At 40.0% G+C, this 18,276-nt stretch overlaps 1 protein-coding gene across 3 annotated transcripts in view; it reads right to left on the bottom strand.

The window, feature by feature from the left end:
• LOC135260227 (trichohyalin-like) overlaps positions 1-17,323 on the bottom strand; it is a 29,665-nt gene extending 12,342 nt beyond the window's left edge. The window contains exons 1-6 of one of the 3 annotated variants that reach the window (XM_064345440.1): positions 17,187-17,312; positions 15,187-15,309; positions 12,790-12,865; positions 12,360-12,582; positions 7,243-8,204; positions 86-5,496 (exon numbers count right to left, since the gene is read on the bottom strand). In XM_064345440.1, the coding sequence (XP_064201510.1) occupies positions 86-5,496; positions 7,243-8,204; positions 12,360-12,582; positions 12,790-12,855 (6,662 nt within the window). In that variant the 5' untranslated portion in view covers positions 12,856-12,865; positions 15,187-15,309; positions 17,187-17,312. Of the gene's footprint in view, positions 1-81; positions 5,497-7,242; positions 8,205-12,359; positions 12,583-12,789; positions 12,866-15,186; positions 15,310-17,186 lie in introns of all 3 variants that reach the window. The other 2 variants (XM_064345439.1, XM_064345441.1) reach the window with 2 other exon arrangements.
• Between the last annotated feature and the right edge of the window lie 953 nt (positions 17,324-18,276).

Consider the following 18,276-nt stretch of genomic DNA (forward strand, 5'->3'; position numbering starts at 1 on the left):
TATTATTAACAGTTCACTATTTCCTTGAGAATGGCTAAGGTTAATAAAAGGTAAACATGTAAATTAGAACCTCTAAAGTACATGCCTTTCTGAATCCTCTGGCTTTCTGGACAGTTTGAGAGTGATGAATCCTGCGGAATGGTCATTGCCAGGGAAGGTATTCTCATAGATTGGTTGCCCATCTTTGTTGAACGTTATGACCTTAATACCTTTGCCCTGAAGGAGGTCACTTTTTGTGAGGACATAGAGGTGTAGTTCAGAAGCTGGACGGTCAGTGCTGGAAATGTTACTTATATAATCTTGAAGAACTTGTGTTTCGGCTTCAGACAAATTCTCTGTCAAAATCTTTCCATATCTTTTCATATTATATCTCTGTTGCTGCTCCTGGAAAAAATCCTGGGTTTTGTATCTGCCAAATATATTGCTTGAGGCATTCCCAATAGCCTCTGCTGCCTTACTAATCTTCTTCCGGAAAATCCCTTTCATAAATGTTGTTGTATGTGTAGCACAAGCCTCACTGAATGCCTCATACATGGTGTCTGAGATTAATTCCAAAAGCTCACCCTTCAAGCGTTTCACATCAGAGAGATCATGTCTATCATCATGCTCATAGCTCTTAACCAGCTGCTCATTCAATTGCTGTATCAACTTGGGGACAATCTTTTCATTAACTACTGTTCTTGTTGGGACAGATTCCAGGATTTGTATTAACACAGTGCTGTGTTTTGCTATCACAAGTCCTGCATTGATGGCTGCTTGGACTTTGCCGGGTACTCTTGCTTTGTCCAAGAGTTCTGTAGCTTTTCCACTCACCTCGGAAAGCCTGTCAATAACCTCGTGTACAGTGGTGCAGTCTGTCATGAGACTGGGAATAACACCTTCTGCCATTAATTTAACCATTTTTTTCATTTCCCTCTCACAATGTTTGTCAATCTTGAAGTCCATATGTTGTCTCATCGGAGCAGATTTTGGAACATAAAGGCATATAAAGCGTGTGAGAGTGTGATTCAAATCACCATTTCTTTTTATTTCATCTTTGAAGGATTTCCTAAAAGCTGAATCCACAATGTTCTTCAGAGCAGCAGTAAGTCCTGCATCAACTGCGTAGTGCAATGTGTATATTGTTGCCTGCTTAACAATTTCCTGCCCAGCAAATTTGCAAGCATGTATTAAAGTCTGTTTTACCACGACATCTGTACCCATCCTCAATGAGCTTCTAGACACTGAAGAGACTGCTGACATGGCAGCACCTTTTATCGACAGCAATGTGGCTTTCCCTGATTTGATGACACCTTGAGCAACAGAGGACAGGGTCTTTGTTCCATTTAGTAAGCCTTTTGTGGTACTGTATACAGACTTGACAGCGCTCTTGATTGTTCCAAATCCAGCAGTTAGCAATGATATTCCGATGCTGATGCTTTTGGAAATGGCCCAGGACGCCCAACTGAAAACACCAGTTTTCATACCCACAACCCCACTGATCATGTCAGAGACACCCTCGGAGATGAGACCAAGACCAAACTGAGAGGCTGAGCCAAAGGATGCTGCACAAACAAGAACACCAGCTAGAACCTGGGCTGCGCCAAGCAGAAAACAAATCAAAGCATCAACATTAAATCTTGGTTTTTGTTTTATCTCAAACACAATTCCAAGGCCATACTCATACATGGCCATGAGCTCATTTGTGGTGACAAAGTCCTTCTCATCTGAAAGTGAATAAACTGATGTTTCTTCAGTGATGGCATCAGCGTTACTTCTCTCAACTTCTTTAAGTTTCTCCAGAGCATTGTCTATGTATTCTCTCCAAGTTTTGAAAATATCCATCCGAGCTTGCATCTGGCTTTGAAAATTGCAAGCACCATCATGATGTGGCTCAAAGTTTCCTCTCATTGCCATCTGACCAGCAACTGCAGTATTTGATGTCTCTGAAATGTAGACATCCACAGTCTCCTTTGACTCCTCAAGTAATTTAATAGCCTCTGCTTTGTAGTCTTTCTTCGCAAGGTTTATTGTGATATAGGCTTGGTTGTAGAGTGCCACCGCTCTGTAGAATGGATCACATTCTGCAACTTTCTGCCAGCAGTCTTTTGCTCCATAGTCACACTTTGTTTTTCTACGACAATGCAGGTCAGTTCTGATAACAGCTTGTTTGAGATAGTCATAGAATGTGTGGCTTTGACCCTGTAAAAGCATGCTGGATGTACTGGTCAACTTTCCAAACAAGTCAGCTTCCAAGTCAGAGAAATTCTTCTGCTGTTCAATATTATTCTCATTAAGTGTCAGCCACAAGGCCCAGGATTCTTTGAGAGCATTGAGTGCAGGCTTGTAATCAAGTTTATTACCTTGATGTTTGATAGTATCTACCACATTATTTGTCTTCATACTTAACAGGTTATCTCTCTCTTGCTCTGTATAGTTTGCATCAAATTCTTTAAGAAATTTACAAAAAGTGGCGAACAGTTCTTCCTTCATTTCATTTTCCAGCAGCTCATTTGATTCCATATCAGAGATGCGCTGAACTTCGTAGACTTCTCTTAGCTGCCTCATGACCTCCACCGGTTGGCCTTGGTACGCCGGTGCCAGATGGTCATGGTGGAGTATCATCTGGACCATACCAGGGTTTCCTTTCCTAGCTGTACGTCCAAACACTTGTTTCTCCACTCTACGGTTGCTGGGAAAATGTGTGAGGAGGACAAAGAGTCCACCACACTGATTCACCTCATTATCTACCTTAATGTCTGTGCCCCGTCCTCCCAAGTTAGTGGCAATAATGATGCTTCCCTTCTTAAATGTAGTTTCTTCAATGTAATCCCTTTCACTGATTGTGTACATGGTGATTGATCGACATTCAGATTCCACTTCCTTCTGAAGCTCAACTGCTGTCTTCACATCTTCACACACCACCAAGACAACTTGCCCCCTGTCAGCAGCTGCCCATGTAGTTTCACGGACTGCCTTTACCCAATCAGAGTAGTCACCACTAATCTGCTGGGTAGGGAGTTCAACCACCTTGTTATAGCGATGAGCTGGTATCACATAACTGTCTGTTTTGTAATGCCTTTTCAAGAAATCTTTGTCTGGATCCCCACCCAATGTTCCAGAAACACCAAAAATTCCACTTCCATTGAGGTATCTTTTGAAGAACTGCATATTTGACATATAATTTGTAACAATGGACAGAGATGACATTGCCAACTGGTGCTTCATCTCCAGAAACTGCTGCAAGCCATCACCCCAGCGTTTGTTCTTCTCCAGCACTCCACTGGCTTGGTAGTCCACTGGGATAATGGAATGGTAGAGATGTCTGTCAGACTCACTGACATTGCTTGGCATTGAAGCAGATGATGACACATCAATCATATACTCTCTGCCCTGTGTCATTACAATGGCCTTCAAGGCATTACCCACAAACACTGGCAATCGATTCTCCAAGTACTGCTTAAGGAATGAGGGGATAACAATAAAACTTTTGGTGTCTTTTGAGTTTGGCGTGCAAGCATCAGAATATTTGATTTTAGACTTTAACTCTTGCACTGATGCCTCGATGAGTGATTTTTCAGACATTATTTCACTTGCCTGACCATTCTCCAAAAGTAGCATTTTGATGTTCATATCTCTGTCCATTTTCTTGTTATGCAGTAGTGCTGCTTTATTGTTTGTGGCTCTATAGCAATTAATAGAAACAGTTTGTTCCAAAGCAGTCTCAAAAATGCACAGCAGATCATGTTGTTCCTCCACTCCAATGTTTGTCATGAATTTTTCAATGGCTTTCCAATTATCATCTTGAAAATCATTAGCTTTACCTTCCTTTTGTACCTCTGTCTCAATCTGCATCAACTGATTGATGTCCTCCTGCGTGTAAAATCCTAACTGTATCCCTGGGAGCAAAATGTCAAAATCTGAAAAGTGTTCCGATGCTTCTGAACCCATCACAGCCATTTTTGCAGCCTTGTGGAAAAGCTGTATTCCAGTTATCCATTCCGTCTCCCCAGTTTCCTCCATTTCAATGGGTCGACAGGGGCACAGCATGGACCAAATGCTGGCAAGGACTTGCTCAACATGCCTCATGCCACTGGCCTCATGAGAAAGAAAGGTCACCTGAACGCCACTGTCCAAGGTCATATAATCTACCTCATCTACTATCACCAAGTCAAATTCCCTCTCCCCGCGAGTGATCTGTCTTTCAAATTCCTGTCTCAGCGTATCTGCAGCAAAGTCACTAACAGTTCCATACACAATTTGATTAAGGTAAGCATCCTGTAGTCTTTTTTCGTGACTTTTAGAAGCACTCGGTGGTGGTGGCACAACAGAGGATGAGACACCAAACATGTCATAGAGTTTTCTCCATTCCTCTTGGTCACGTCTTGCAAGCACTGGAGAACTGGTCACAATATCAACTTTGGCTCCTCTGATGGCCTGGATTACTGCAAACATAGCCAGGATGCATGATTTCCCTTCCCCAGTACCAATTTCAAGGAGGCATCCTTTATCTTCAGTTGACTGTAATAGAAGCATTAGTAAAGAAGCCAGCTGGGTGATTCTGGGTAAATATCCCTCGATTTTCTCTCCTCCCCGAGTTTCAGCAGTTGAACATTCATTAACAGCCATGGAAATGCCAATAAGGACATCTTTGAGGGTACTGATGTCAATCCTGGTGAAACTCAACAACTTGATATTATGTTCCACCTCTCCAATCTTTTTTTGAATTTTTTTGGCAACACTAACATTCTTCCACAAGTGTGCTGCTGGGTATTCACTAAGCTCCTCTGCTACTTGTCTTAAGACTTGCTCAATCACTGAGACAAACTTGTCTGGGTAATTTGCATCTTGCATTTCACTCAAAATTGAATCTATGTCTTTGTCAGTCTCTCCCTCTACAATCCCTTGCAGGGTCTCACATGGATTTTTATCTCTTAGGGCAGAGAGAGTGAGGAGGAGGCCAAGTCTATAGGTCTGCACTTTATGAAGGACTGACTCTGTGGTGTTCTGGTTCATTCTACTACTGACCCCTCTGAGAAAGAACATGATCTCTACAGTTGTCCAGATGCCACTGAACAGGATTTGACTCAGGTGATTTTTGCTGATCTGAGAAAGATCTGGGAAAAGGTCAAGAAATGTCAAAATAAGTTTACTGGCCAGAGTGTTATTGACATCACTAAGCTTCTCCATTAAAAACAGAAATAAACTGTAGTTGTTATCCCAGTTTAGGTAGTGCATAGTCTCGCTCTCAGTTTCTTGGTTGTCTTCCAGGTGAACTTGAGTCATTGCCTTGAGTAAGCTGAACCTCTCAGTTAGTGACAGTTCTGTGCACTGAAGGGCAGCCTCCAGGTTCAACACAGGCCAATTGGAAAGGCCATGTTCTTGACAGAACTGAACAGTCAGTTCAGTCTGAAGGTTTCTCATTCTGTCTTCTAATGGTGCATTTGCAGATCTTTCATTCTCAGTGATCTGGTTTTCCAACAGCAGGTCATTGAACCTCTTCTCGATTTCAGTTGACTAGAATCAGAGAAATTAAATATCGCAAATTAGTAAAATGTCAACCCTATCTGTAAAAAGCAGTGCTAAAAATGAATATGGGGGGATGGTTTTATAAAGGACCTTAACCTCTTAAGTCTGTATTCAGGTCGAAGTGGGTTTATTTGCATTCACTTCGCTTTTATACGGTGAAATATTGGTGATATACAGTGAATATACGGTGATCAATCTGGTCATATCATATACCTTTTGATAAAACCTTGAGTTTGAACCTTGAGTGTTCAAACTCAAGGTTCTATCTCTATAGACTATTTTACGATTCCAATGTTTTAATAACAACGGTTGGGGGGGGGGGGGGGGGGGTCTTAACGTTCTATGCATTTTTAAATTTACAGAAATCAAGGTACAGTCAGTATCCTTATAATAGCAAGAACCTAGCAAACAAAGTCCAGAAAAAATTTTAGTCCCAAAAATGTGCTAACCCAGAGAAACATCAATAGAATGTTTATTGTTTACTTCCAAATTCACCAGAGGAATTATCATTGTTGTCCATTTTTCCATTGCATACATGCCGAATGTATTGTGTACACAGGAATGTTATTATCTCTGGTTTGTATAGACTCTCTGGAACAAGATAAGCTTACTTACATTGTAAAGAAAATTATGATAATTATTTTTTGTTCCCATGGATATTTAACATGTTTAAAGTATTTATCTTTCCAATTGTTTTTGATAAACGAGAAACTAGGGGCCGACAGCAGAGCCGCGACAATTCATCTTAAATAAATTCAAAATTAACCACTGAACACATTGTATGCTTATTGCAGGCATATATCCAATGTGAATTTAACATGAATGACATGACTGTGCTCAAAATCTAGCCACAAAAATTCTATTAATAACCATTTATGAACATTAATTTTACTGAAAATGTCATCTTAGGGGGGTGTCTCGTGGCGTAGCCTGTCCACATGCCCATTACAAGCCGCGACGTCAGCGGTTCGAGTCCGACCGCGCGACCTTTGTCGCACGCCTCTCCCTCTCTCTTCCCCTGTTCTTCCTGCCTCTCTACACTGTTCTGTGCAATAAAGCTGAAAAGCCCAAAAAAATGTCATGTTTGGTTGTTCACCAGTCCTACACTCAAAGTGTTAAGACAGATGCATTTTAACAGCAGTGTGACAAGTGTGAACTGTAAAAATGTAAAGTAAAATTTTAACTGATCAATATGAATACTTCTTACTTTTAGAATACTTTTAAGTATAAATGAACCCACAATGCAACCCACCCGTGTCATGGGTATCTCGGTGTTCGACCCCAAGTTTTCCTTTTTGTTTTGGGTCTGAGCTGCGACTCAGTTACGTTGGGTTTCCCTGGTTTCTACCCCAACAATTTTTCGTTCCTGAGCGGTGCTCAGTGTTTTTATTTCTCTGTTTCTCGCCCTTGTTTTTACAGGGTTGTTTTCTGTTTGGCCGTTTTTTAAGGCTTGACAGGGAGTTTGAGTTTTCACTCCTCTCAGTCTGTCTTATTTTTTCCCTTCCTCCTTTTCGCTAGCCTCAATGGCTTATCTCCTCAGGGATAAGCTTTTCGATTCCCAGTACAGTTGCGTGTGGTCCTCCGACACTCCCCCCTCCCTCACAACCCAAGATTGCAAGGGATTCATTCTGTGACCTTCAAAGTATATTTAGGCTTATCATATTTAAGAGGTGCATTAAAATAATGAATTTATCTTAATTCATTTTATCTGGGCTAAAAAACAGCATACTGTACCTCATTCCACTCTATAGCACCTGCATGGTCATCTACTGCTTGCTGTACCACGTGGGTGCGCTGATGATGTCTCTCTTGCCCCCCTTGACTTAGATTCAGATTTATCTTTGACCATGCTTCTGAGAGCTTCCTTCTTGCGGTCTCGTTTTCTCTGTTGATTTGTTCCTCAATCCTCTTTTCCTGCTCCAGTCTTTTCAAACTCCGCAGTTCCTCTTGTCTGCGCAACTTTTCATTTAGTTTCTGTTGTTGTCTTTTCTTGTTGTCTTCTTGTCTTTTCTGTACCTCCCGACGTTTCTGTTCCTCTTGTTGTCTTTTCAGTGCCTCCTGACGTTTCTGTTCCTCTTGTAGTCTTTTCAGTGCCTCCTGACGTTTCTGTTCCTCTTGTCTTTTCAGTGCCTCCTGACGTTTCTGTTCCTCTTGTTGTCTTTTCAGTGCCTCCTGACGTTTCTGTTCCTCTTGTAGTCTTTTCAGTGCCTCCTGACGTTTCTGTTCCTCTTGTTGTCTTTTCAGTGCCTCCTGACGTCTCTGTTCCTCTTGTTGGCTTTTCAGTACCTCTTGACGTTTCTGTTCCTCTTGTCGTCTTTTCAGTGCCTCCTGACGTTTCTGTTCCTCTTGTAGTCTTTTCAGTGCCTCCTGACGTTTCTGTTCCTCTTGTAGTCTTTTCAGTGCCTCCTGACGTTTCTGTTCCTCTTGTTGTCTTTTCAGTGCCTCCTGACGTTTCTGTTCCTCTTGTTGTCTTTTCAGTGCCTCCTGACGTTTCTGTTCCTCTTGTAGTCTTTTCAGTGCCTCCTGACGTTTCTGTTCCTCTTGTAGTCTTTTCAGTGCCTCCTGACGTCTCTGTTCCTCTTCTTGTCTTTTCAGTGCCTCCTGACGTTTCTGTTCCTCTTGTAGTCTTTTCAGTGCCTCCTGACGTTTCTGTTCCTCTTGTTGCTGTTGGCGAATGCGGTCTTCCTCAATTTTTGCTTTTGGGAAAGGGAATAAGCAGTTTAAAAAGGACCTCCATACAAAAATGTGGACAATCTCCTACAATTGTCTCCTCTGGATTCTTTTTACTTGAATGGGAATGCAATACCTGATTTTGGAGCTGGTGGGTGCAATATGAAATGGAGTGGTAAAATTAAATCACAAATCATTTCATTCTCAAAACTGACAATTACATTCGACTTCATCCTCCACATTAAAAGCTATATCGAAGTAACACAATCAGGCTTTAACTAAAAAAAAAAACTTAAACATGTTTTTTGATGAAAGAAGACATGAAACCACAGTGTGTTTGTCCCAAAGTAATCCAAAGATGTGCCAAGACCAAAATTCTAAAATCATAAGATAGCATAATATTCTAAAGACCAGGGATGAAATGTAGAATGCCAGACCTAGATGCAGGACTCAGATGCCCACTTACTAAGAGTCACAAACTGACTTCTTGCCTAGTTGCCCAAACTGACTTCCAACTAAAAGAAAGCCGCATATTTCTCTAGTGAAAGGTGGGGGGGGACACCTCCTCCACACACACTCTCACACACACACACACACACACACACACATTCACACCTCAAATGGCATCCCCTCCAGTTCCTGCTCAGTGTCTTATCTCCAGGCAATGCTGGCCAAGCTTCTATGGCTGAGAATGGCCAAATGGTGAATTGCATGTCTGACACCATTATATAGCATTATATTATTTAAAATGGACAATACATATGATGTTATAAAAATATATTTATGTAGAATATATTTAGGTATAAATTGTTTTACAATGTAAGTAAACATTTTCAGGTCTTACAGGCATATTTGGCATGAGCACATATTGGCCCTCATTTATCAATCTAACGTAGAAACCAGCGCAGATCCGAGCGCAGAAATCATCTTACGACAGGGTGTCAGGGTTCTGTGTTTTCCCTCTGTCTGTGTTTTCCTTATTGGGCCGCCAGAGGGCGGAACTTCTGTTTTGTGTCCTGTTTAATTGTATCATTGTTTTCTATTAGCCAATTATTGTTTGCTGGTTGTCTCGTTCTCCCTTCCCTCTCTGTGGCCTGATTGTTCATTGTGCCCTCCTGTGTCTCGTCTGCGTCGTGCCTATGTAAGTTTCCCTTCTCCCTGGCTCAGGTGCTGGATCCTTCCCTGCTAGTTGAAGTCTGTTAGTTTGTCTGATCGTGCCTCCGAGCGTGTTTCTGCCCTGAGTGTTCCTGCCCCTGTTCTGTTTTTCTACGTGCTTTAGGACTTTTGTATTTTCTTGTTTCTTGCATTTTTTGAAGTTTTCTTTGTGTTTGTGAGAGTTGCCCTGCAAGGCTTTTTGTTCCCTTTTTGTGGAGTTGTGAGTAAAGTCTTTGTTCTTCCCATTTTTGGAGTTGTGTTTTTCCCGTACTCTGCGTTTGGGTCCATTCCCTCGCCCACCCTGACACAGGGTTCACGTGAGATTCATGAAACGTTCGTATCTCGCCAATCACAGCGTAAGAATGATCGGGCGTTGATAAATGTGGCGGCTTAAAACAATCGTCATTTAAATATCACGCCCCTATATATTCTCGGTTTAGAGGCCTCGCCTAGAGTTTCCGACATGGAGAAGCGTAACAGTGATTCGCAACGAGACGAGGATGCAACTTGCAATATTCCAAGACGTCTGATTGTAAACGTTCTAAAACTGCACATGGCGATTTGACAAGGTGGGTCTTTTGAGACCCCAGGCAACGGCTTCAGACGCTCTGCAACTAACCAGTTCACACCGCTGCAGTTTTCTCTGAAACATTCTAAAACCGTTTTGTCTCGTTGCAAATCATTGATCTGAACTGGCCTTAACGTTACCGTTATTTACATTGCCATCAAGTTCATCAGTTCATCAGCGAAACGAAGACGAAGAACCGCAACTGATGTTACGGGATTCTGCCTTGGCTGCTCGTATTTGTCCACACGATAAAGCAGATTTTAATGTTCCAAAAATGACAATAACTCATTTTCGACCAAAATTGAAGTTACGGCCTTTTGCCTTCGCGCAGCAGCACACTTCATGACTTTTCCTAAATATGTGTCCTAGAAAAAAGTTTAGAAGTTAGGAAATGGAAACCTTCCATTATTAGCCTTGTTATTAGTACGTGTTTGTAATTAATTCACCTTTTTGCAATAAGAGAACGCTACAGTAGCCTTATGGGGATTAGGCCTTGATCACACTGAACACATTCACTGCAGCAAGAGGTGCACTGTTGCAGCTGCTTTCAATGGGTTTGATGTTTGATGATCCAGTACATCACTGGTGCCCAGCTCCCCGCCATCGAAGGCCTCCCGCGTAAGCCTGTCTGCAGAGGGCCCACAGCATCACCAGGGGTCCGTCCCACCCCAGCTACGTCATGCGGGAGTCGCTACAGGAGGCCCCATTCCAAACTACTTCCCTGCTGAACACTGACCCCCCCCCTCCCATGTTGAACACTGACTCCCAGTGTTAGTCCCTTTCACTTACTCCAGCTACCTTCTCATTGTCTGCATACCTCTAGACGTCTACACTGCTTTTTGTGTAACCAACCTGTTTGCACATATTTAGCCATTTCTAACTCTCTTGGCCTTCACTCTCTTGCCCGCTTAGGCCAAGCACTCTCACAATTCTACCCAGCGGAAGGGACACATTCTGTCGAACAAGCAAACAAGATGTCGCCATGCACACGGCATGGATCTCCGCTGGAAACCTCCACAGGTTCCAACTCCACCAGTGTATTCTTCTGTGGACCCAAGAGCAACCACCGGAGGCAGCAACGCGCGTGGGGGGACTTTCAGTAAGACTGACTGAACATTCCGTGCAATAACTAGCAACAGTTTAGCTTAGTCTTAGCTGAATTTATTGTAATTCTATTGGGCCTTTCTTTTTTTTCCTGATCATTTCAATGGGTTCTGTTATCGGTGTGATTACGTGGATGGTTCGCCATCTATAGATACATAGAGCAACCACACATAGTCTCTTTTCTTATAGTGAACTTTCCAACTCAAACTCTTAAATAACAAACAACAATCTCATTATAGTCGGTATTTGGTAAATAACATGCTATTGGTTACATATATAACTCATGAGTTAATGTGTAGCGTCCAACACGTTAAATATGTTTGTCCTTTGTCCAGAGAAAAAGAACACATGTGCACAAGCGCGCACTCTCAGACACACTCACACAAACTCTCATACAACCTCTCCTACTAAGCTTTTCAGGTTAGATTAGTTTATGTATGTTCTGTATTTTCGTATGTTTGTATAATTAATTATTTTATTAAACCTGTGTCTGTTTTGATGTTGCACAAACATGTGAACTGAGTCAAATCAGTCTTTTGGAGAACCCCTTCCATTGTTCAGGATATCTAGTAAATCTTTGATTTAATTATATTAAATCAGTATCAATATTGGTATTTTTAATTATTAATTGAAATTGTAAATTTATGGTTAGATCATTTAGATAACAGTAATTTTGTGAGACTGATTACTTATTATACTGCTGACCCTATATAATTGGGGCCACCTCTGAGGATTGTTTAAATGGACATGTTTTAATTATCTATCCTCAACATTTTATGATTATTAGTCATATATTCCCTACACATTAATCCCTATTGTACTGTATATCCAGTTCCTGTATTCTACTGTAAATCCAGTTCCCCCTATCCTACTATATATCCAGTTCCTGTATTCTACTGTGTATCCAGTGAGCCCTATTCTACTGTATATCAGTTCTTGTATTCCACTGTATACCCAGTGATGCTTATTTTACTGTGTATATACAGTTCCTGTATTCTACTGTATATCCAGTGACCCCTATTCTACTGTATATCCAGTTCCTGTATTCTACTGAACATACAGTGACCCCTATTCTACTGTATATCCAGTTCCTGTACTGCAGTATATCCAGAGCTCCCTACTTCCCTCTGCACTGCCTTGTCTACAGTTGATGCTCCTTATATGCAGGGTGTCCTTTCCCTTGGACACTTAGTGGAATTAAAACAGTAACTGTCTGTTCAGGTGGCCTCTGTAACTAATAATCCTGCCAACCACCCATTTAGAAGTACAGCACTGCATAGATAACTGCGCGACTCACCATATTTTGGCACTGGTTACAGCTAATTGACAGTATCTTTAAAAAAGAAAAACTTACCATAGTTGGGGCAAGTCCTAACTTCACCACATATACTACAATGCAGCTCAAATAGAGATCGGTCCCAGCTTTCTTTTATGGTGAATGTGGTGTCGCGGCCGCCTCCAGTATGCAGAGATAAAGACACTTCTCTCTGATCTCCATATGTCAGATATAGCTCTGATCGATTGAATATGCCCTTCTTAAACTGTTTAGATTCCCAGGCACTCAGTCTGCCCCTTGCCTGAGGGAAAAAAATAGTAATTTAATATATTTCTGTAATTTCGTCACACATTGTTTTGATAGATCCATTCAAATGAGTGAGTGAATCACATGGAAACTTAATGATGCATTGGGGAGTCGATTACTGAAAGGTTTTAGAAAATTTGGCAAACAAGTCTAAAAAAAGTTTAGAAAATCAAGTTTAGAAAAGTTTAGAAAATCGAGTGACCTCATCCGAGTAATCCCAAGTGTACGGGGTCTCATTCTTCACGGTGACCGAGTACCCGCCCCCCATGGTTCAAGATCTGGAACACAGAAAGGAAGCTTTACTTCATCAAGCCTTCACCGACAGAACTAAAAGGGGAAACACACACAGTCAGAGCACAAACATAACAAGAAATACTCTGTTCAGGAATAAACATAAAGCATTACAAGAGATTGCAGAACTTCAGAGGAGGAAAGAAAATCATTGTTTTACATTATTATTTAGTAATTTATTTAGTTCAAGGGGGAAACAGACTTAGAACAACCTCTCATTTACAAATGTGATCTGCACATGATGGAACCATTCTGCAAATCGGTAACACTTTATTTGACACCTCGAGATTCACAATGCTTCATGTCATGTGCCATTATGTCATAAACTGTCATAAGAAAGTTTGACTTTGTCAAGACAGTGGTATGTCATATATATGTCACATATATTTTTGAGCGTCATCACGATATACACTACATGGCCAAAAGTATGTGGACACATGACATCCAACATCTCATCCAAAATTATGGGCATTAACAAGGAGACTGTCCACCCTTTGCTGCTATAACAACCTCAATTCTTCTGGGAAGGCTTTATACTAGATGTTGGAGCATTTCTGCAGGGATTTGCTTCCATTCAGCCAGAAGAGCATTAGTGAGGTTGTGCACTGATTGGGCGATTAGGCCTGGCTTGCAGTTGGCTTTCCAATTGATCCCATAGGTGTTGAATGGGGTTGAGGTCAGGGCTCTGTGCAGGCTAGTCATGTTCTTCCACACTGTTCTCAACAAAACCATTTCTATATGCACCTCACTCTTTGCCCAGGGGCATTGTCATTCTGAAACAGGAAAGGGCCTTTCCCAAACACCGAATTGTCTAGAATGTGACTGTATGCTGTAGCATTACGATTTGCCTTCATTGGAACTAAGGGGCCGAGCCCAAACCATGAAAAACAGCCCCAGGCCAAGGAGTGTCTAGGTACTTTTGGTAACTTCGATAAGTTCCATGTGAATGTCTACTGTGAAATTTATGCTATTGTCGTAAATGTGTTATGACACATCAGTTTTTTATGTTACTTTATTTTAACTGGTCACTGTCATGGTAGTGCGTTTTCATGTCAGTCATGTACACAGGAGCATTAATGTCTTTGTATTAGCATGTAATAAAGGTGTAATAACAAATAATGTATGTTGATTTATTTGAACTAGCCAAGTTGGGTCATGATGCTGTCCTGATGCACAAATGTTTCTGTGGAAATTTGGATTTCAATAAAAGGATTGATTTAAATGAATACCAGTATTGGATAGAGATCATTTCAAAATCTTATTTTGAATTTGAAGGCACTGGAAGCCACTTGAGTAAGCTAATAATAATATGAACAATACCAGTAACTATATATATATATAGTTTTTATTTTTGAAAAAGTAAACTCAAATGTAATTTGAAATCAATGAAAAGTACTGTCAAACATGTACATTACAATAAAAGGTGTTAGGAAATTTACCATTTATTTATTAATTTATTTATTTATTTTCTATTCTTTTAAAATACCTTTCAAAACAAAATAATATCTAGTTGCCTGGGATAATATCAAACATTAGGTTCTGGTGGCTTTATTTACACATTTGTACATACAGTCCCTTTTCTACACGGAATAATTTGATTGGTAAATGCCATGATGAATGCCATGAAGTGTTACTATGCTAATGAACCACTCTACGCAAATAAAGTGCAATGAAAATTAAATAATAGAATGAGAGAGAGGTGCAATGAAAGTATAAAAACTGAAGTAATAAAATTCAAATGATAAATAATAATGGAGTAAAAAATTATTTACTCCTCTTGCCTTGGGGATGAATAGTTTAATAATGTATTTATTTAATGATTAATAATTTCTCAGCAGGATTTTATTTTTGCACCTGGGATTTTTGTGACCTTCTCCTACACCAGCAATGCCCTGTCAGCAGCCTTTGTATTTGTATAAACTCAAGTTTCAGTTAAACAAAAGCACTGAGGACAAATACTTTTCCCCCTAATTTCCTAAAAAGCGATGGGGACATTTTGCCAGCATAAATTAAATTTATGCTCAGATGTAGATTTTGACAAAAGGTTGGACACTCAATAACAGTTTATTATTAGCACTTTAAGTGACATTTTGTGCTGTGTAGCTCGACTTCAGACACTGAAAAATGTATAGATTTTACAATTCATTTTATTTCCCCGGTGGTTTTTTGGATTAATAGAAAAAAAAAATCTGGAAGGTATAAACTATGCCAAAATGAGACACAGACAGACAGCTTAGTTCCCCCCAATTCTGATGATTAGTTGTGTCAACCCAACTGTTAGGATACTGCTCAGCTGTATTCCACATACCTCACGTCCTCCTGTGGTGTATAATCTGTTGCCTTATATCAGCAAAGGGGTTCTATGGTCCAGCACTGCATTCCAGTGGGCATTTAGCGCCCTCTTCTGGCTATGATGAGTGACCACACACCCCTGCATTTAAAATACAAGTAGAGTCATTTTAAAGGCAAACACTTTCTAATAGTGCAGAGCAGAATTGTAGTTTACAGTGACTAAACCTGTGTCGGTAATAACATGAATCTGTATAAGTATTCTGTTTAAATAACAACACCAGTGTCATCAATCATGTTAACTAAAATCTGATTAAACGTTGAAGTCCATAACCCGAGTAAACATCTTAGTCAGTTTTTTTTTTTACTTTTTTAAAAACCATTCATGTAAAAGATCTCAAAATGCAGAGAACTGTTTTTTTTTGTTTGTTTGTTTGTTTTTTGAGGGGTTCTAGCATGCAATACCACGTGGTCAGTGTTCAGAGTACTGAAAATTATAAGAAGGGCATTGACTGTTGGAACCCCTGGATTCAGAAAATAAACATATTTTTTAATTAATTCTGACTTGTGTGACTACATATATGCAATAGCATTACACCACAGCAAACCTTGAGGGTTTAATGAAGTATACACAATACCATATTTAGTCGTCTTTCCATCGTATGTAATAAATATGGTGTGGCATATTTTATTAACCCCTAAAGGAGCACACCCTTTTTAACACAAGTTTGAAAAATGACATACCTAAAATAAAATGGTTACTTGCATCGTTATCTTAATGTTGTGGCTTGTTGTCTTGCCTCCTAGTTTGTCTTAACATTACTCTCTACAACAACGTTCTATACAACACCAACAGCAAAGTACCGTTCATAGTACAGTAATATTGCTGATAAAACAAGTTAAATTCTTAAGTGTACATTTAATTTATCTTAATCATCATTTTGAAGCTTAGTTAGTTAGTTCAGTCTTTATTATCCCCATGGGGCAATTAGTTCTGCAGCATAGTATACAGTGAATGACAATAAATAAATACCCACGACAACAGATAAACATTATAAAATAAAATAAATAAATACATAATAATAAATAACTTATTATTATAACTATAAGCTTATTGCATACAATTACAACAATCTCTGTCTGTTCAAATAGAGCTCATTCCTCACGCACCAATCACAAACCAGTACCCATTATTGTTAGGCAGAAACTTATATCGAGTCATCTCCGCCTAACATAATCATTACACTGAATATTGCAAACCTCGCCCAATGCACGCTGGGATAGCCTCCAGCACCCCCCGCGACCCTGCTCAGGATAAGCGGGTATAGATAATGCATGGGTGGATGGATGGATGGATATTGCAAACCACTTCGGCATAATCTGATTTAGTAATGAGCACAATTTCCTTTTAAAACAAAATCCGGATTTACAGTGTGCTTTGGTTTAATTGGTTTAACTGTAGGAGACTGGGTAATTATGAATGAAACGGGTAATGAAGTAAAAAATTTGAAGTAAAAATCCATAGAGGCTATAGGCTAAATATTTTCCGAGTAATAATATTTACAAAGTTCAGGGAATTCAACATTAGCCTAGCTATAAATGAATTCGCCACTCCACGATATCAAATTGCACATAATCAATTGGTTCGAGAAAAAAAAAAAACATCAGTTAATCATCAATCCAAGCTGGCAGCTTCTACAGACGTAGAAATCGAAACTAACTGCGATATTTTGTCGACCAGAAAAGACGTGCTTTTAAAACGAAGGTACGGTGAAATTCTAAGAAAGTAATTTAACATAAAATGTAACTATTGCCGTCTACGACTTTAATATTAAAGATGGTCCTATTCCTGTATAGGCTACACTATTCTTACTATTTTATGGCAGTGCATTTTACCCTACTTGGCACATCTGTTCGATATTCTCTCGCACGTTATGAAGGCTGTGCTGACTGCATTTAGTCTCAGTAGTCAGCTTTATAGCTTTATTTTAAAACGATTACGTTGGCGATATAACTCACCCATTGAAGTAATTTCTCAAGAAGCAGCTAACATGCTTTCTCTTAGTTTCACAAAATGGCACGTTGGCCGAGCAGTGCCGTTTCCTTACTGGGACCACTCCCCTCGCATTTTATTAGTCAAAGTACAGAAAACCTACATTTATTTATTTATTTCCACTGCTATTTAAAGGAATAAAAAGGAAAAAACTACCCCACAAATAGAAATTTTGTTTTTGCACTGTGAAAGTACACCTATAACTATAAGCACGTTTACAACGTAGCCTACAAAATGTTTCACTGTACAGGCTATTGTTTTTTTCCACCACATATTTATGTTAAGAGGATTATACAGTACATTGCATTTAGCAGACACTCTTATCCTGAATGCCTTACTGAGGTTAAATTTTTATTTTTATTTTCTGCATGCAACTCATTCATATACATGGGTATTTTCCATGAAGTAAATCAGGTAAAATGCCTTGTTCAAGAACTCAATGTAATCACTGGAGCTGGGACTCACAACCTTAGGGTTACGAAGCGAGTTAACAGCCAGTGTGCTTCACCTCCACCACCACTATGCACTCTATACATTCTGATCAGGTCACTTCACACAGTTCTGTGTAGAAAGTGTTGCATGATTGAGTTATGCATCTTACATTTAGGGCTCAGAGGGTTTCTTAATTGATGGCAATGGAAACCAGACCATGTAGATGAAGACTGTGACCTTGGTCTGAACTACAGAGCTGCAGGGTCTGCTGGCTTTTGGGGTGACTGACCAAGACCCAAAAAACCAGGTGAGGCTAGTTTACGGAATGACTGACGGCTTAAACCGATCCATTAAGTGCAGCTTAACAGAGTCCAGAAGACCTTTCGATTCTCCAGGAACAGGGTCATAAAGCCCCTGCAGTGGAATGAAGAAATGTCAGCATAAAACATATCTTATATCGTGGGTGCCCAATCAGACACACTGAAATTATTCAAAAATCCAGGGTGCATTTCTCATTAAACCACATGACGTTCACTACAGGCTGTTGGGTCTCAAGGTGAACCCATATTTTTCAAGCTGATAGGTGAGTTTTGATGAATTTTCATTGAAAGAACATACAGTACT

This window comes from Anguilla rostrata, chromosome 8 (assembly GCF_018555375.3).
Source record: "Anguilla rostrata isolate EN2019 chromosome 8, ASM1855537v3, whole genome shotgun sequence".
Taxonomy (NCBI): Eukaryota; Metazoa; Chordata; class Actinopteri; order Anguilliformes; family Anguillidae; genus Anguilla; species Anguilla rostrata.